The sequence below is a fragment of the Vicugna pacos genome, chromosome 12, assembly GCF_048564905.1.
Source record: "Vicugna pacos chromosome 12, VicPac4, whole genome shotgun sequence".
Lineage (NCBI taxonomy): Eukaryota > Metazoa > Chordata > Mammalia > Artiodactyla > Camelidae > Vicugna > Vicugna pacos.
In genome coordinates, this window is record NC_132998.1 from 58,026,547 (window position 1) to 58,046,502 (window position 19,956).

Sequence of the window (19,956 nt, forward strand, 5' to 3'; positions counted from 1 at the left end):
CTCCCCGTCTCTGTCCTTCTCTGTCTCGCTCTCCCTCCCACTCTCGGTGCCGCCCCCGCGGTCTCGGACCCCGGCCCCCGCTCTGCCGCGTCCCCGGCTCGCCCGGGAGCCCGAGCTCCCGCCGCCCGCGGCGCGCCGAGAACTCCCAACTCGCGGCACGCCGCCCCGCTTTGCGAGACTTTCGCCCCTCCTCACACGTGACCTGCGCCCCACTGCGGAGGCCGCGCCCCCCACTCCAAGCCCCAGAGCCTCGGGCGCCCGGAGCAGCCGGGCCCTGCCCCTCCCCCTCAGTCTAGGGGGGCGTCACACCCCCTCCCACCTGGCGGCCTCGCAGGGCCGGGGCAGGGGCTGGGGGCCGCGTGGTCCGCTCCTGCCCCAGATCCTGCCCGGGTTTTCCTCCTCCCTCCAGGAGCGCTCCTCCCAGAACCCCTTCCTAAATCCGTTCCCGGGTTTTGTCTCCCCCCAGGGGCAGGTGGAGAGAGTTTCTCCGTGTCGGGAAGGGAGTGGGTGGGAGAGGGCAGGTGCCGGGTTCAGTAGCACCGGGGCACTCCCCTCGACGGTCCCCCCCTTACCCTCCTGAAGTACCGGCAGTTAAGGACCCTACACAACCTGCTCCGGAAACGGAGGTGTGGCCCTGCTGGTGTGACCCTCACAACTAGGCGGCACGGGCCCCATTTTACAGACGGGGAGACTGAGTACCGGAGAGGGTCACGAGCTTGCCTAAGGTCATGCAGAGGTGGCAGAGCCACACCAAACCCCAGTCTTTCCTTCGCTGCGTCCCCTTTACCCCAAAATGTCTTTATAAGGGAGGATTGTGCCCTTTCCCTTCTCGCCCTGAGTGAGCCTAGGTCTGGGCCCTCACACTCTGGACTGTGGGGAGAAGACCCCGGGGCATCACAGCCCCTGGAGAGTCAGCCATTTCTGTGGCCATCCTGCCACCTCACTCCAACCCTCTGAGGATGCAGGAGGTTGGAGGATGCAGGGTGGGAGGATGAGAGAACACCTGCAGTTAGACAGCCAGAAGGACTTCCCTGGCTATCTCTGACTGGCCCCAGTTTAGAGAGGGACACTGAAGAACACCAAAACCGGATTGAGAACTTATTGAATATTAAACTTCTTCTGGCTTCTCCTTCAAGCTGATCCTTTGAAGCTGCGGCAGGCACAGGAACCACAATACATGAGCCACCAGTACTGTTTCCCTTCCCTGCAGACTCTCCCCACCTGGAAGAATCCAGTCCCAACTCCTCGGCATGATACACAGTCAGGCCCCACCTTATCCTACCGCCCATATACCCACACATACACCCTGGTTCCCACAGATTCCAGAACACATCAGATGCTTCCACACCTCTCTGCCTTTGCATGTGCTGTTCTTCCTACCTGAAATGCCCTTTCTCGTCTGCTTCAAGAATTCCTGCTGTTCTCCAAGTCTAGCCTCCACACCGCCTCCCCTAGAAAGGCCTGATGCCCTCAGCAGAAGTCATCCATCACCTACTCATTCATTCATCCAGCACTGGGAACAAGTTTGGTCCTTGTTACCTGTGCTTGGGAGTCAGGCCAACCTGGGCTCAACAGCATTTAGGAGCTGCATGACCTTGTGCAAATTTTTTATTTCACCTGTCGATAAAATCAGGACCCTAACAGTCCTTCCTCTCACAGGCACAGATTAAATAAGGTGGATGCACAAGAAATGCACTGTTCATATTAGATGCTCAATGAATGTGACCATCCCTTCTCAGTCCTTCCTTCTACACTGTGCAGACCTCCATGGTGCATGGCCCATTCCATACCCAGCTTACTCATTACTCTGCTGTGCCCTCACAGGTGGGCAACCAGGACTGATGTTCCATGGAATGAGTCTTTGATGTGCGAATGGATGGGGAACTCAAGCAATCTGAGTGCTGGGTCAGTGGTGATGTGCGCCTGGTACCTATCACATCTTTCCATGAATTGAAAGCGGGAGGATGTAGGTGAGGCAAATGTCCTGTGGTCTCTTTACCTAGCCTAGTGGTTGCCCTGATAGTGTGGAGTGCAGAGGAAGGAGAAGGGACAGGAGAAGGGGGAGATGGATACAGGGGTGTCTTAGCTCCAGAGCATCTGTTCCTGTGGGATCAAACCCAATGCTGAGTCCCTAGTCACTAGCTGAAGGAAAGAGCAGGGGCTCAGGGGCAGTGACTTCAGGGAGAGGAGAGGGGGAGGCCTGGTGGCTGTGACATTGCAGGGGTTGGGAGGAAACATCTGGTCTTGGTCACCTTGCAAGTCCTGGGGCTGCAGCCTGTGGCCCCCTTTGCTCATCTCTGGTGAGGAGGGTCCTGTGGAGGCTAAGGGTGGACTGGGAGGAAGTGGGGGGGCAGAAAGGGCATCTCTAGGCAGGAAGAGCATCACAGACCCCCCCAAAAAGAGTCTCTTTCCCACCATCCAACCCTGTGTGACTGGGCAGCTCACTCCTCCTCTCTGGGCCTCGGTTTCCTCAGATGTAAAATGAGGGGGATAATATCCATGTTAAGGGGCTGTTCTGAGGATGATTAAGGACTAAAAGAAGAATTGGCTGTGTTGGAGTAGTTTCCAGCCATGTGCAGGGCAGGGGTGGGAGGTAGGGGGAGGAGTGTGAGACAGGTGTGCAGGGGCTGGGGGGGTTGGGGTAGGCTTGGGTGTCAGAACCTGGGTGACCCTGGGCAAGGTGCTTGTCCTCGCTGGACCTCAGAGGCTCATCTGTAAGGGGACAGTCTGGATTGGGGCCCCAAAGGGCAAGGAGACTTTGTCATCACCAACACAGAAGCACCACCTGGATGGAGTGAGGAAAACAAGCATTCTGTGAGAGCATGTCCTGGGCACCTTTAAGCTCTACAAGAGCTCTATGATACAGGTACTCATTATCCATAGGGAAACTGAGGCAGGTGGCGTGGCCCAAGTGGCCAGGAACAGCTCTTTGGAGGGGTGATACTTGCTCTGAAGTTTGATGGAAATGATAGTAAAAACCTTTGCCCACCTGTACGTTTTGCCAAAGCTTCCTTCCCGTTCTCCATTCTCCCATTTGACCCTCACAATAACTCACTGAGGTGGAGAATTTGATCATCCCTCGTTCACAGGCAAGAAACCTGAACTGAGACATGGGAAGAGGAAGTGCCTTGCCCGGGGTCACTCAGGGAATAAGCAAGTGTCTGAACTACAACTTGAACCTTTGAACCCACTCCTAGTCTTTGGAGTAAGGTCATTCCAGGCCAGCAGAGCACTCACTGGCTCACTCTGGGAATCCAGTTCAGTCTCCCTGGTCCCACAGGAGCCCTGAGAGCTTGTGTCAGTGGGGCTGGGAGGACTGGATGGAAGGGGGACTTGGGCCCGCGGGTGGGACAGCTGGGGAGGGGAGGGAAAGGTCCACCTCAAAATGCCAGAGTCACTGAGTCCAAAGGTTTTTGGTCTAGAGAGCTCCTTAAAATCCAACAAGCCCATTCTACAGACTGGACCAGCTGAGGTAGCCCAGTTGCTTAGATTAGAAATCAGACCAGGACACAGCTGGCCTGCCTCAGAGCCCTAAAGTGCCAGCAGCCCTGAGGGGTGAGGACCAGAGGTGGGGAAAGGGGCACTGAGGGTCCAGAGGACCCACCCTAGCAGGCTGTGCCCAGGGGACAGAAGACTGTAGGGGTCTCTCCCGCCCTCTGCTCCCACCCTTGCCCACCCCCAAGCACTCTAGTCACCAGGGTGGAATATTTTAGCACCTATAGAAAAACCGCCACAGACGGCCGTGGCAGCTGTTGCTAAGGAGACGCTCCCAAAATAGCCCCCCTCCGCCAACCTTTCCCGCTGCTGCTCCTGCTGTGGGGAGGGGAGGAGGCCAGGCAGAGAGGAGGTGGCACACGAGCCCTGGCCCCAGGTTCACCCACCCACCCTTGCCCCCAGTGTCCACACCGGCCTAAGACCTGGGCAAGCCAAAGACCTGGGCAGCCACAGGTCTGCAGAGGGGGCAAGAGCTAGCCGAAGCATGCCTGTGGCATCAGCATCGGTCCTTAGCTAGGGAAAGGTCACCTAGATGAGGGGAGATGAAAGAGAAAAGAGTCCCTGCACCCAGGAACCCCAGCACACTCCCACGCGTGCACAATCACAGGCCTCACAGTTTTACACACCCACTTGTACACGTCACAAGTACAAACCCACAAATGTCCACCTAAATTTGCATACACACCATCAAAGACACAAATAGATGCATGGGTAAACACATATGCCACAAATACACAACATACACTTGCAAGCACATGCCACACAGCCGTAAATACACATGTTTACATACACATGCTCAGATATGCATCCAAGTATGCACACATACACCAATATATGCATGCCGGGCACATGTGTACACACACACACATGCCAATATATATAGCCTCATAGCACATGAACATACAACTGTCCAAACGTGTGCAGCTTGTGGCATTCAAAGGGAACTGAGTGGTGTTACAGTTGGGCTGTGTCCAGGGAAAGTGTCTTGGGACCTCCAGACAGCCTTACTTAGTGGAGAACCATTAAGATCCAGCCACAGGGTGGAAGATTAGAAGAAAGTGTACAGGAGGGCGGGTACACAATGATGTCTCTGTGAACTCCTCAAAATAGGTGGTCTGGGAGACCAAAGAGTCCCTGGTGCCTAGGAGATCTGCCCTGAGCTCATTCCTTAGGAAGCAGAAGGGAGGGAACTGTCACTTGCAGACTGGAAACCCCTGGGAATGGAGAGTTCTGTGCTCCAGGTTCACTGTGCCGCTGGTTGTCACCAAGGCTGCACTTGGGCTGTGGTGATGATGAGAATCAGAAGGCAGTAGGCTTTACAGTTAATAAGCCACCTTTACATTCGTTATTTCACATACTTGGTAACAGCTACTCTGAGATATTGGTGGTATTGTCCCCATCTCTGAGACCCAGACAGGAGAGAGGACTTGAAGACCACAGAGCAAGTCACTAGCAGAGCTGGAACCAGACCCCAAAGAGGTGCCAGCACACAGCTCTATATGCCTTCCACTTGGCTGCGAGGCACAAGCTGAAAAGCAGACTACCAGGGTGCCGGGCTTGGCGTTGCCCCTGATTTGCCCTATGATATTGGGGAGTAGCCAAGCCCTTCCTCTCCCCACCTGGAAAGCCGAGAGTGAATCTCCAGGGGTGTATTCAAGCAGCAGTTTATGGCCCACAGTCAGGGCTGGGGAGTGGAGCTTGCCAAATGCCCTCAGAATGCCAGCGCAAGGACAAAGGGCGCGGAGTCGCTCCCCTCCGCGCTTGGCCAGCCGCCGTCTCTCCTGTCTCGCTCCGTGGCTCCGGTTCAGGAATCCGGGCTCCGGGTCTTCGCTGGCGCCTCCTCACTCCGGAGACGCGGAGAGCGGCTTGCGGTTGCCTTGGGAACCTCGCCCCGGCCCGGCGCGCAGCGCACGACTCCCAGCGCTGTGCGCCGGGCCTGGGCCCCGCGCGCGGAGTTTGGCCTTTGGAGTCTCAGAGAGACACTCGTAGCCAGCGGCGAGGGAAAGGGGCATAGCGAACAGGGTTGTTTTTTAGCTCTTCTTTTCCTTTTAATTGAGGTGTAACTAACAAACACTAATTCATACATCTTAAGACTACACAGCTTGATGAATTTTTACATATGTATAAAACCCGTGTAAAAGAATATGAAATATATATACATATACACACACATATATAGAAAAAGCTGAATCACTATGCTGTACGCCAGAAACTAATACAACCTTGTAAATCAACTATATTTCAATTTTTTTAAATGGGTAAAAAAAACCCGAAAAAACCCAATCCATGTAACCACCACTTGGATCTAGATACAGAACACTTCCAGCGCCCCAGAAGGCTTCCTCGGGCCGAGAGGTTAAAAATAATTGTCTTTTTTGCACTTTTCTGGGAATAAACCGGCGAAGGAGTGATCGCCTTCTCAGAACACGGAATTTATGTTTTCTCCTGGCTGTGCTTTGCCTCGGTGAGCCTCTGTGTCCCGTAAAGGGGAGCAAGGACTGGCGTTTGTTGTGGGGTTGCCTCCTTGAAAAGCGCTTTACATACCTAGCTAACTTTGACCCTGAGATCTACCCTAAGAAGTCAGTACTTGGTTTATACTCGTTACCGATGAGGACACTATGACTTGGAGAGAGTAAATAAATTGCACAAATTTGGATAGTTTGTAGATGGTGGAGCTTGAGCCTCGAACAAAGGTCTAACCTTGACGTTCATCCTTGCCCGCCCACCCCCCGACCCCCACCCCCACCCCCACACACATTCCCATTCCTTAGCCTCTTTTACAGAGTGGTACAAACAAAATGCGTTGGGAGAGCAAGTCATACCATATATATCTCTGCGCCTTTGCGCATGTCATTCCTTCTACTTGAGACTCTACTATCTTACCTGAGGCTTTGTCCTTGAGGCAAGCTCCTACTCATACTGTAAAGCCCACCCTGACATCCTCTGAAGCCTTCCTAACTGCAATTCTCCCTCATGACCCCTCAACCCAGGGTAATTACTCTCTCCTCCATGCCATATCCAATCCATAAACAGGCCCACCTCTCACGGTGCCCCAAGGGCTCCTCAAGTCTGCATCTACGTTCAACCAGCAAGATGCCTGGCACACATCTGGTCCTCAATAAATGTGCTTGGAACTGAAAGTGGAGGAGAGATTTTGGAACCTTGATTTCCTGCTCTGTAAAAATGGGGCCTGCATTAGGCCCTGGGGCAGGTCACTCAAAACATATTGAGCCAGGTGGGGTGGGGAGAGCTTCCGGAACACCTGGGGTGGAACCACATTGGTTGCTCTCAGCCCACCCCAACTCTGTTAGGGAATGGACTGCCTGGGAAGAGTTCATTCCTTCCCATGGGGGAGCGGAGCGTACACTCGCCAGAAAAAGCCACAGCGGCCCCTAGGGACCCAAAAGGAGTCCCAGGAGCCATAGCTCCCCCTTCCTTCCAGGACCCCACCCATCCAGGAGCTGATGATTCAGTGGTAGGGTTTCCTCAGGATCGTGGTTTTCACTTTACATCCACTTTCCTTCCACACAGAACTTGAGGCAGTTGGCAGGACATTCAATACAGTGGTGAAAATATAACAAAGGACTAGGACCAGGAAGGAAAAAAGACTATTTATACATTTTTTCCTATAATTGAGCAACTGCCCCATTCTCTCTCCTGTAAATCTGACTTTGAACATACAATTTGCTTTCTTAATGAGGGAAAAAGAATCCTCGCCCTTTGAGCTGAAGGAAATTTTCCTCTTGGCTTCCCCTCAATTGCATTCCTACTACAGACAAATTTTGGGTCTCAGGAAAGCAAGGCTTAGAATGGTGAGGGACTTGCCCGGAACCACCCAGCATCCGGGAAAGATAGGTCCAATGGTGCAGGTGGCCAGAGTGCCAGCATGAGCCAGGGAGGTGGGGTGGGTAAAATGAGTGAGAGATTTTCCCTCTTCTTCATGGGGAGCTTTGAAAAGTGCTCCACCTTGAAGATGAGGTACGTATGAAAATAGCAGGGCTGATTACTGGGGACAGAGTGGTAGAACTTTGGGGAGAGGAGATCTATGTGACCAAGAGACAAGTTTGAGCCTCAGTTTCCTCATCTGTAAAACAGAGGTGATGAGCTCCCCGTCCTGAGACTGGGAAAACTAGACATAAGGAGGACCAAGTACCAGCCAGCAATACTTCCATCTTCATTATCCCCATTAACAGATGGGAAAGCTGAGGCCTCGGGAGGGGACATGGCAGGCTCAAGGCCACTGTGGCAGGCCCAGGACAAGATCTTGTCCTTGAGGCCAGCCAGCCTGGGTTCTTTCTCCTTCACCACCATGGTGGTGGTCAGGCCTCAGACCTCCTCTGACCTGGGCCAGTTCCCCTGTGGTCCCCCCAAAGAAATAGAGAGAAGAGGAGGATTTTAGCCTTGTTTCAGCCCCTGCTGGCAGTTGGGGCTGCTTCTCAGGAGGACAGATGTTTCACCAAATGGCAAATGCACGTGCTTTTCCCTGGCTTGGGGAGGAGGTGGGCGCTGAGAAGAAGATGCCAGCTGGTTGGGCAGAGAGAACCGTAGCCACACCTGAGAGATTTAAATAGCCACCGCCTTCTCTGGGCACTGACTGGAGGGGAGGCATCTGGGCAGGATTTGGGGGGAGCAGGGAGCGTAGCAGCCCATTCAGAACCTGTCACAGCCCCCGGATGAGTGTCTGGCTTTTCCTCCCAGAGGGACTTGGACCACGCACCTCACTTCCCTAAGCCTCAGCAGCCTTCACCTGCAAAGTGAGAATTTAAAGCCTGGTTCAGACGGGGACAATTGAGGCTGAACGGAGAGAAGATATTTAACGTGCCTGACCCATGCCTGGCACCCAGAAGATGCTCAGTACTCGGTGGCTCTTATTATCTCAACCTCCCTGCCAGGACAGGAGTCCCCAGTGCAACATCCCTGACAAATGGGCACCCACCCCCTGCTCACCTGCCTCTCATGACAGGGAATTCATCACTTCCCATGACACCCCACAGTGTAATGTGGTGATTGAATCACACGAACCCTGGAGTCAGATTGTGTCCTGGAATCCAGGCTTCACTATTAAGTGTCTGTGTGACCTTAAGTAAGTTACTTAACCTCCCTGTGCCTCAGTTTCTCCTGTGTAAAATGGAAATAATAACAATACCTCCCTTCTAATGCTGCTTAGATCAGTGCCTCTCAAACTTTCATGTGCACAGGAGTTACCCAGGGATCTTGTTTAATGCCAATTCTCATTCAGTTGGTCTGGATTGGAGCCCGAGATTCTGCAGTCCTAGCAGGTGATACAGATGCTGCTGCTCCTTGGACCACATTTTGAATCTCAAAGGACAGCCTTGCCTTGGGAGTAATAGTGAGGGAGCCATGGAAGGGTCAAGAGTGGAGGAGTAGACAATTTCATCATGGCAAACACTCTCTGGCTGGCTGTGGCGGGGTGGAGGGCAGGGGAAGCCAGTAATTTAGGGAGAGATGAAGGTCCTGAGTTGGAGAAGGGGCTACAGGGGTCAAAAAGTTGGGGGGGCGGTGGTAAGGGCCCTTAGCACATGCAAAGGCAGTCCACTTTTACATATGCAGAGACCAAGGCCCAGAGAGTGGCTGACCTGCTCAGGCCACACAGCACTGAAAGGACTCCCATCCACCATTTGTCCTTCACCCTTCACTCTTCTGTCCCCCAGTATGCTGACCAACATCCCACAACCTCCTGGACTCTCTCTTGGCCTGTGATCCTGTATAACAACTTACACCAAGAAGAGGGAGATACTAGGGAGGACCCTGGATCTCCCTGACAGACCTGACCTCGTCCATACTCACACGGACACCATTTTCCAGATGAAACAGCTGAGGCCAAGAAATGAGAAGGCTTTCAGCTCCTAGGCTGGAACTGAGGTCAGCCTGACTCCCAGCCTGAGAGTCTTTGGTTACCATTGTCCAACAGGCCAGGTCAGGAGGGTGAGAGGGTGGGAATCTGGCTCCAGCTCTTCTCCCAACCCAAGGAGGAAGTTCAGATTCCAGGATGATGATGATGACAGCAGTGGGTCACCACCTATGGGGGGCTTCCAACCTGCTAAGCTGATACCAAGCACTGGCACGCAGGATCCCGCTTCACCCCGGCACTGGCCTTAGCCCCGCGTGTGTGTTCAGAGGAGGGAACTGAGGCAGAGCGGGGCCCGGGAGCTTGCCCACAGTCACGTGCGGGAGGACCCCGGGTTCCGAGCCGAGGAGGCGGCGGCCTGGACTCCTGACAGCCCCCTCCCCGGGCAGCGGCGGGGCAGGACGTGGCGGACACGGAGCCGCCGCCGGGCGGGCAGCGGGTCCGGGCCGGAAGCCCCCTGGCCGGCCGGGCCGCCCCGCCCCGGGAGCCGAGGCGCTGGGTGGGCCGGGAGGCGGGATCTCGGGACCTCGGGCGGCGGCGCTTCCTGGCTCCCTGGCGCGGCAGCCGTCCTGGCCACGTCACCGCCCGGCCAAGAGCGCGCTGGCGGAGCGAGGAGCTCGGAGGCACCGGCAGGGGCTCGGGACCCAGAGCCCGGGGACGGGGACGTGGCAGCCGCCTGGCCCACCAGAAACTTTCCCGGGAATTGGCTGCGCGCGGGCCGGACCATGAACGTGTTCCGAATCCTCGGCGACCTGAGCCACCTCCTGGCCATGATCTTGCTCCTGGGGAAGATTTGCAGGTCCAAGTGCTGCACGGGTGAGGCGCGCCCCGGGCGGGAGGTGGGGGACCGGGACTGGAGGGCCAGCCCCACGCCTCTGCCTCTGGCTCCTAAATTTCTGTTCTGGGTGGGGACTTCGGCTTGGCCGTGCTTGAAACTGTTTTTGCCCAGCTCCGCTTCCAAAGAAAGTTTAAAATTGTACCACATCAAAGAAAAACGGCCCGTGGAGATTATGGAGGGAGGATGGGCTTGTGGCTCCATTGACCCCCTCCCTCCCCTGCCTGGCATTGCCACTGCTAGTTGGAAGAGGAGGGGGATAAGGAGGAAGTGACACCCCCTTTGCTGCCCAAGAGCAGCACCCCTTGGGGCCCATTGTTCTCTCTACACTCACTCAGGCCCAGGGTGGGAATCAGAGGTGGGGGGAAGGAGGTGTCCATACAGGAAGTGGCCCCAAACTCTCAAGGTCTCCTCTTTTCCTCCCCTGACTGCTCGCCTCTGCCCCTTCCCAGACTTGCCCCACAGGCTGGGCCATCTTTCCTCCCCTGACTGTGCTACAGGCGGCTGTGATGTGGCAGGAGGGGGACCGGCCCTGCCCAGGTGGGCATGGGGCTGCCCTTGAGCAGAAGCCCAGGGAGGGTAGGAGGGGTCCCCATTGTCCCCAGCAGTCTGGCTGCCCTGCTGGGGGTTGAAGGTTTCAGGATTGGACTGGTGATGGCCAAACAGACCCACTGCATTTAGACGCTACCTGAGCCACCTGCAGCCATCTTTGTCCGCTGGTGTCCTGGAGGCTCCTGCCCTGAGCTTGTCACTGAGGTGAGGGGACACAGAGATGAACACAGGCTCCTTATGGGGGCCAAGGACGCAGTGAGTGGACCCCTGAAGGCTTCACGGAGGGAGCAGCTCTGTGCTGGGTCCTGGAAGACAGGCAGGGTGTCACCCAAGAAGGGTGTGTGGTGTCACAGAGGGCAGGGCTCACTATGTCCCAGGAATAGTGAGCAGCCCGATTTGGGGGTGATCTGGGAAGGAGATGAGCCCGGGGGGTGGGTGGTCATATGTGAAAGGGCTTTGTCTGTCAGGCTAAGGAGTTGGGACTAGGGAGCCATGGAAAATTTGGGAGGTGAGGGGGCTTGGAAGGGGACTCTGGAAGCTGTGTGGATTGGCTGGTAGAGGAATCCGAGAAAGCATCGTGGAGGCTGCCAGCCTGGGAGGCTCGGTAGGAGTGAGAGGTGGGTGCTGGTGTGGGGGTCATTGCTGAAGGAGGCCATTTGGGTTTGGGGCCTCCAAGGTGATAGCCACACGGCCCCTCAGGTTCCCGCTCTAGTGAAAAGGGCCAGGAACACTGAGACAGCTCCAGTGAGGGAATCTTGCTTGGTTGGACCTGTCTCTGCACGCAGGGCCATGGGCAGGGTGAGCAGCCATGACCAGGAGGGGGCGCTGTTCCCCAACCCGCTCTGCCAGGCATCCTACCAGGCACCTGGGATATTACCGGCCAGCACAGGCAGAGATCCTGACCTGATACAACTGAATCTAGCAGTGGGAGACCGCCAACAGGCAACAGTGGTAGCAACTGAGTAAATGATGTGGTTTGTCAGAGGCGCTAAGTGCTATGGGAAAAGAAAAGAGCAGATGGGTGGTGGGAACTGTATGTGTGTGGAGAAGGATCATCGCAGGCCTGGTTGAGAACTGAGTAGGTGAGGTGCCTGGATGCCAGCCTGTCAGCCCCGAGGAGCAGGGCCTGGTGCGAAACCCCAGTGACCTAGCCCCAAAGGCAGGAGACTAGGGCTTTATTCTTGCTCTGCCACTGACTCTGTGTGTGACCTTGGGCCTCAGTTTCCCCATCTGTCAAATGGGAGGGAGGGCTTCCCCTAGTAGGTGGGTCCCATACGTGCTTGGTGGACCCCCGAGGGACTCTGGCCAGGTGCTGGTTCATGGTCTCTTCTGTGTCCTGGGGTCTCCATGCTCAGCTTGCTTTGGTGGGAATTATTCACTCCTTTCAAAAGAGTGTGAAAACCATTGTGCTCAAGATGCGAGGGCTCCCAAAGCGCTAAGGAAAATGTGAGTGAAGCCCAGGGGCCTGGCAGGCTGGGGATGGAGAGAGGGGAGGGGTGGGGGAAGGCCGTGTGAGGAGGAAGCCAAGCATCCTCCACCAGAGCCACCTCCTGGACCCTCCTACATGGGGCTGAGGGCCTCCCTCAGTGAGGGCTCAGGGACCACCCATCCCCCCACAGGGAGCTCCTTCCCGCATAGCCAGCCCCACGCCAGACCCCCAAGGAGCACTCATGTTCCCGCTGAATCCTATTTAGTCCTCACGTCAGTCCTGCTCCGTTTTACAGATGAGTGTGAGGAGCAGGCTTGCCATGCTGGTAGGAAGTCCAGCATGTGGACCCAGTGCTCTCCAGAATGTTAGGGCTTCAACGGTGCTCATCCTCACTCATTACAATTGCCCCTCCCCAAAATGTCCCGCACCAGAGGAATGGTTAGAGAAGGCACAGGTCAGGTGTACAAAGGAGCAAAACCCTGAATCCCTTCTCTGTGTCAAACTCCCCAGTCAATCCATCACATTTAGAATAAAATCTAAGGGTGGGTGGGCAAAGGTGAGAGAGGCTCAAGGATGGCTCGTGGTTTTCTGGCTTGAGCGTGGAGGGGATGGTAGTGGCATCTATGAAGACAGGAGGAGGGGGTTCCGGGCGGGGTGGTTATGTGGTCATGCAGGAATATAGGTCAGAACTCTGAGGAGAGTCCATAGCCAGAGTGTCCCCCATGTGTGCCATGGGATGGCAAAGGGACAGAAGGAGAAAAGAGGTGGCCTTCCGAGGATTAGGTGTCGAGGAGGAGACGGGCGGTCAGAGAAGGTGAGAAGCTAGCAGTGTGGACAGTCACAGAAGCCCGGGCAAGGGTGTAGTTGAGGGGTTGGGTGAGTGAGGACAGAGTTGACCTTTGGATGCAAAAACATGGACATCATAGACCATGGGGGTGGTTTGGAGAAGTATCCAGACTGCTGTGGGCTTGATCAGGCAAGAGAAACGGGAGGCAGGGTATCTGCTCACTCCACCTTGGAACCACCTCCAGGATGTATCAAAAGTGGCCAAAAGTTGGCTAAGGAGCATGATGGCTAAATGCAGCTTCGATTCCTGGATGAGATCCTGGAACAGAAAAAGGACATCATTGGGAAAACGTGAAATCTGAATAAAGTCTGACGTTTAGTCAATAGGGCTATACCGATGTCAATTTCTTAGTTTTGGCAAAATGTTTTGTGATTATGCAAGGTGTTAACATTGGAGGAGGCTGGGTAAAGGGTATACAGGGACTCTCTGTACTGTCTTTACAACTCTTCTGTAAACCTGAAATTGTTTCAGAATTAAAAGTTTAGAAAGAAAGAGGCCAAAGCAGGTGAAGAACTAGCATGGAAAGTATGAACACAGTTTTGTCGACTCAGTGTGTCCACATGTGTCGTGTGTATGTGAGCCAACAAGATCTGGAAGGGTGCACACTGAGGCTTTGGGCTTCAGGTGATTACTGCTTTTTTAAATTCGCGTCTCTATGTATTATCTGGTTTTTTGTTTTACAGAGGAAAAATAGTCATAACTTTTATAATAGAATAAAAAGCTTTTTTAATCTTTAAAAGTTGGAAAAATAAAATAGAATGCTCCCCTGGCCCTGCGCCTTCTTCCGCCTGCTCTGGTCTCCCTGGTGAATCAACACCTCATAGAGTAAGTGAGTTGTTCTCCAAAAGTTGGAACTTTGGGGATTGTCAGTGGAATTCTGGGGGTGGAGCGAAGAGAAGCCTTGACACCCCCGCCCCCAAGCCCGACTCACACCACCCCCACGCCCTCCCCAGAGCAAGAGCCGAGGTAGGCACTCGCAGGGGCCCTGGGAACTCAGTGTTCATGCCTTTATTTGGAGACTGGTTGACAGATTACAGCCCAATGAGAGTAACAGACTCCAGTGATCCAATAGGAAGGAGGATTTCCTGACCCTCAGAGGGCGGCAGTCCCCTGGACAAGTGTCATTGTTAGATGCGACTGGACACTCTGGAGGCCATTCCAGCTCAGAATCTGGGCTTCTTGAGTATGTGTGAGCCTGGGAGGCTGTGTTCTTACTATCTCATGTCCCCATCCGGCCACAGGCATCTCTGGGAAGAGCCAGATCCTTTTCGCTCTCGTCTTCACCACCAGGTACCTGGACCTGTTCACCAACTTCATCTCCATCTACAACACAGTGATGAAGGTAAGGGAGATGGATAGCCATGGCAGGGGGCCTGCCAAGCGCCCCTAGACCGTGAGACAGGCTTGGGAACTCAGCTGTGGAACCAAGCAGACCTGGATTTGAATCCCAGCTTTGCTGTTAGCAGCTGTGGGATCTGGGCTTGGGCAAGGCGTCTGGACTCTGTGTACCTCAGTTTCCTCCTCTGCAAAATGAAGAGAGTAGTACTTACCTCAGAGGATTTTGTTGTGAAAATTCAACAAGGTCACAAATATAAACACAGAATAGCTGCCATATATTAAACACCCAATAAAGGTTAGCTATTATAATGGTTAAAAAATAAACAAAAAATCAAACATGGTGGTGCCCTAGGCTTTTAGAAAACGTATTCGTCCATTTATGTGTCAAATATTTACTGAGCACGTCCTGTGAGTGAGGTACCTGAAGTAGACGTGAAGTGCCGGTGCTCGTGGCACCTACATTCTAACTGGGGAGAGGGCCAATAAAACAATCCAGGAAAACTGGTGGGGATAATGCTATGCAAATAATTAAAACTGGGTGATGTTTCCTTCAAACATACAAAAAAAATTTTTAAATTGGGTTATGTCATAGAGAATGACTAGGGGACTATTCAGGGAGTGTGACCAGGAAGGGCCTCTCTGAAGAAGTGACATGTAAGCTGAGATCTGAGTGACACAAGGAATGAAGATCAGAGGAAGAGTATTTCAAGCAGAAGGGATAGCTAGTGCAAAGGCCCCAAGACAGGAACAAGTTCAGTATAGTCGGGGGACAGTGGAAGTTGAGAAGGTGAAGGCTGCCCGCTGGCGGTGGGGATGCTGACGGCGGGCTGGGTGAGGGCAGATGGTGCAGGTGAATGGTTTGGATTCAGTTTTGTGACAGGAAACTGTTGCTCTGAAGCTTGATCCTGTTTTACTTTGAAGTTCCAGGCCCTGGGTCAGAGCTGTGAGCTTCTGTTGGGGTGAGACATTTTCTGAGGTTTTAACCAACCATCCTAGCTCTTGAAGGCAACAAAGTTTAGTGGAAGGAGGCCAACAAAGTTTAGTGGAAGGAGCCCAGGCAGGTTTCAGAGTTAGTAAAGTGGGATGTAATTGTCTGGATGCTGGTAACAGAGACTTAAAATAAGAGTTATTTTAATAAGGTAAGGATTTATTTTTACCTCACTCATAACATAAAATCTGGAAGTGAGTAGTCCAGGGCTGGGATGGCAGCTCCTTTTAACTTTCTGCTCTGCCAGCTTTAGTGTGACTAGGACTGAAGTTTGTAACCTGTGCAGTTGCTCAGAAGGGCCTCGTGCTTGGTTTAATGCTTTGCTGTTGCCGTTTTGAAATTCTTAATTTTTCAACAAGAAGCCTTGCCTGCAAATTATATAGCTAGTCCTAAGTGTGATATCTATTCTCTGGGTTGCCTCAGGGTCACAGAATGGTTTCTAGAGCTCCTATCATCACATCACATTCTGGGCAGGAAGGAAGAGGAAAGGGAGAAAGAGCAATAGGGTGCCTGCCAGCTTGGTAAGCTCTTTTTAAAGAGCTTTCCCCAGACTCTACCCGGTGACTTCCATATGTATGTCACTGACCATCCTTATCTGCAAAGGAAGCTAGAAAATATAGTTTTTAGCTGGGGACATGGTCTAATGAGAGTCCTGTTTTTAAGGAAGAAAGGCTACATGGGAGGAATCCTACCTATCTTGCAAGGCTATTGTGAAGATAACATGAGATAATATATGTAATGTGCTTAGCGCCCAGAAGATATTTAACCAAAAATGAGTTCTCCATATCAGGATGTCCCTTTTGGGATACTGGGCATCTTGTTCCTAGGATTGGTGGAATGGAGGATGCTGTTACTTATGGGTTGTTGAACTCAGTGTGAACTTCGGTCTGAGGGCCTGAAATCGCTTTCTACTTAAATCCAACACAGAAGTAGCAAACACTGTCTGCTTGGTTAATTTCTCTGCCCAGGAGTCTGACTTGGAAGAGACTGCGGACCCAGCCCTTGCCATGGCTGAATGAGGTTTATGATCCTCAAAGAGGCCAATTTCCACATTTGTGAAATGAAGTAATCTCCATTTCACTGATTCATTCACTCTGAATCTAACCCTGAGTTAGATTCAGAGATAGACAGGACATGGACCTTCTTACGGAATCTCTTCCAGTAGGGAAGACAGACTGGTACACAGACATTTACAGAACATGTGATCACAAGCAGCAATGAGCAGTTTTGCATAGGGATATGGTGACCCAGAGCATGTGTACCTCATTCTGGTGAGAAAAGACTTTGAGGAAATAACCTGAGTTTTGAAGCACAAACATTAGTTCTCTAGGCCAGTGTGGTCCTGGACCAGCAGCAACAATTTCATGTAGGAAATTACTAGAAATGCAAGTTCTCAGGCCCACTCAGACCTGCTAAATCAGAAACTCTAGAGGCAGGGGAAGGGGCAGCCGCCTATATGCTTTTGATGTAATTCAAATGAGAGCCTATGGCCTAGGTTAGAGGCCAGATCATAAAATCCTTCTATATTGGAGGACAGCTGCCATAGTTAGAAAAAGAGCGCTTTTCTGAAGAACTGGTGATCAATTGATTCAAGGAATGTTAGCCTATGAGGAAGAATGCTCTCAAGTCACTGATGCAGATCCAGGAAGTTGAGGTTTTAAGAGAGCCCTGGAAGACAACTGCTGAATCCCTCTACGAAGACCAATGCTGGGTTTTGTTTTTGTTTTCTTTTGTTTTGTTTTGCCTGATGCTTCACAGTGGGAGGACGCCTGAGCACGTTTGAGTCTTCATGAGCGCTATCAGCCCCAACTGGGAGCATGTATTTACTTAACAAAAAGGTTATGAGCTTCAGATTCTAAGGCCACTGACCCAAGAGAAATTGCAAATACACTTCACCTTTTCCACTTTAAGGCAGAGCACTAGCTCCTGGGTTTGTTAGGTCCCAACTCAGGGTGGATTTGAAGCCCAGCAAGTAGGTTGGGAAATGACTTCATTGATTCCCATGTGTCTCTGTCCCTTTTCAGGTGGTTTTTCTCCTCTGTGCCTATGTCACAGTGTACATGATCTACGGGAAATTTCGGAAAACATTTGACAGTGAGAATGACACATTCCGCCTGGAGTTTCTTCTGGTCCCAGTCATTGGCCTCTCCTTCCTTGAGAACTACAGTTTCACTCCCCTGGAGGTAAGGGAAGGGACCAGAATACTAATTCCCAAAGGTAAACACACTCCCTAAAATCCTTATCTCCAGACCCTTGGTAACGTCTGGGCTGGCTTTCTACTGCAAGCATGGCCATTACTCTTTGCATTGTGTCATGAGTTTAGAAATTGCCAGTAAGCTATAGATAGTGCTCCACTTGAAAATGGGCATATCTAAATAGCCATGTTTGTAAACAAAGCAGGCATCACAGCACCACTTAAGGCTGAGGCCTTCTGTCCTATCAGGTGATTAGTGAATGCTCGAGCACAGTCCAGACCCAGATTTCAACTCAGTAGTCCTGGGCCATGGCCCAAGAATCTGTGGGACAACAGACATCTGAGAAGATTCTGAGGCTGATGTTCATGGATTGTATTTTGAGAAACCATGGCCTCAATTAAGGCGAGTTTATACAACAGAACTCTGCGACAATTAAAAATTACGCTCTATAGCAACGTTCAAGCTGTTGTGAAAAAAGTGTTGCGTCTTAAAAATGTTTATTTGCAGAGAAAGGGTGCAATGATACACTGATTAAAGTATTTTAAAATTTCAGCATTATTCTTTTTTGCTTCACTGTATTCTCTCTCCAATTAACATCATTCTAGTAACTGAATTCTAAAGATGGGCCCCTTCTTGATCAGCCTCCTCTGGCAACTTCTCTTTGACTCAGATCCTCTGGACTTTCTCTATCTACCTGGAATCGGTGGCTATCCTGCCTCAACTCTTCATGATCAGTAAGACTGGAGAAGCCGAGACCATTACTACTCATTACCTGTTCTTCCTTGGGCTGTACCGGGCACTCTACCTGGCTAACTGGATCAGGCGGTACCAGACTGAGAATTTCTATGACCAAATTGCAGTGGTGTCTGGGGTAGTGCAAACCATCTTCTACTGTGACTTCTTCTACTTGTATGTGACCAAAGGTAGGTGCTGGGATAACAGAGCAGTGTTGCTGCCACTGGCTCAGTTACTACAGTAAATATTTGAGGGGTTTGAAAGTGAATGAAGTCTGTGTGCTCATCATGGTGCTTACGTTCTAACACAGAAGACAAATTATCTTCAGGAAACTGAAAGTACCATGGAAAAATAATACAGACCAATAGAGCATTTTATGTATTGTGCCCCATTTAGAGAAGACAGCTATGAGAGTGACATTTGACATAGTATTTGGGTTAGGAAAATACAGGTCAAAGACATTCCAGAGAGAATGGTTTATATGTAAGCCCCAAGGCAGGAACCAGCTTGGAGTGATAAATGACCAAAAGGCTAAGATGGTCAAAGTCTTTAAACCTGGAGATACCAGAGGACAATCAAGATTAGTCACCTGGGCCTCCTAAGTCAGAGTAAGGAATTCACTTTGCATTAAAAAAAAAAATTGGGGGGGATGGTAATTAGGTTTACTTATTTGGAGGGGACACTGGGGATTGAACCCAGGACCTTGTGTATGCCAGGCAAGCGCTCTACCACTTGAGCTCTACTATCCTCCCTTCACTTTTTAATCACAAACAGCAGCAACTGGAGTTATTTGAAAACCTTGCCAGTTGGTTGTGTACAGTAAAAAGCAGCCAAAGCAAGGAGATGTAAGGGGGCAGTTGGAATTGTCTGGGAGGGGGTCATCAGTGGAAACAGAGATGGACATTAGTCGAGAGTGGAGTTGATAGGAACTGTTGATGTACTGGATGAGTCATGGAGAGGACAACGGCTAGATTTATGGTCTACCAGGAGGGGCTAGTGGTGATCAGCATCCAAGGTGTCTACAGTGAACCTGCAATGAAGTTTCCCTTTGGCTTTAACGTCTGAATACTTACTGTGAATTGGGCACTGGATACTAAGATTGTGCACAAAGTTATAAAGGGGACCATTCGTGACAAATTCTAATTTCAGCTTCCTTTTCTTCTAGTCCTTAAAGGAAAGAAGTTAAGTCTTCCAATGCCAATTTGAGGGCCCTCAGATGTTCTACACCTCAACAAGGACACAAACTATTTGAAGTGTTTTCTGTGGTGACATATATGACCAAATGTTTTAAGAGAAAAATGCTTAGTGTGGACTTCAAAGCACTGATCATTCTATCTAGAAAACCTTTTTAGTATCTCCTTAAATTATAGAGGTAATTAAAATCTTGGACCTATTACCAAGTATAGTACCCTCACAACACCAACTGGACCACCAAGAAAACCTTGGGTGCTTAACCCACGAATGGGTCAAATATTGCCCTGGGAAGGCCCTAGTGTTAAACTCATGCTAAGGAACAACCATCCCATTCTGCACGCTGTATAGGGCAAAAACCCCAAATGAAGACCACAGTCCAAATATTAGAGGAGTATTCTGTTAATTTTCACTTCCCAGGTAGATCATCAAGTTTAGGAAGTCAAGATACAAGGGTGATTTCAACAGGTGTGAAATGTTAT

General features: G+C 51.6%; 1 protein-coding gene across 1 annotated transcript; it reads left to right on the forward strand.

Moving 5' to 3' along the window:
- Positions 1-9,877: 9,877 nt before the first annotated feature.
- KDELR3 (KDEL endoplasmic reticulum protein retention receptor 3) lies at positions 9,878-19,679 on the forward strand. The gene is made up of 5 exons (XM_006207084.4): positions 9,878-10,180; positions 14,269-14,369; positions 17,378-17,536; positions 18,219-18,471; positions 19,449-19,679. The coding sequence occupies exons 1-5, from the start codon at positions 10,090-10,092 to the stop codon at positions 19,487-19,489; spliced, it is 645 nt and encodes a 214-aa protein (XP_006207146.1). The 5' UTR covers positions 9,878-10,089; the 3' UTR covers positions 19,490-19,679.
- Positions 19,680-19,956: the final 277 nt, after the last annotated feature.

What these genes read in the sequence shown, in the direction of transcription:
- KDELR3 (XM_006207084.4), top strand. Translation starts at nt 10,090, where the DNA reads ATGAACGTGTTCCGAATCCTCGGCGACCTGAGCCACCTCCTGGCCATG. An exon ending in CAGGTCCAAGTGCTGCACGG is followed by an intron (nt 10,181 to 14,268) that starts GTGAGGCGCGCC and finishes ATCCGGCCACAG; the next exon opens with GCATCTCTGGGAAGAGCCAG. An exon ending in CTACTTGTATGTGACCAAAG is followed by an intron (nt 18,472 to 19,448) that starts GTAGGTGCTGGG and finishes CTTTTCTTCTAG; the next exon opens with TCCTTAAAGGAAAGAAGTTA.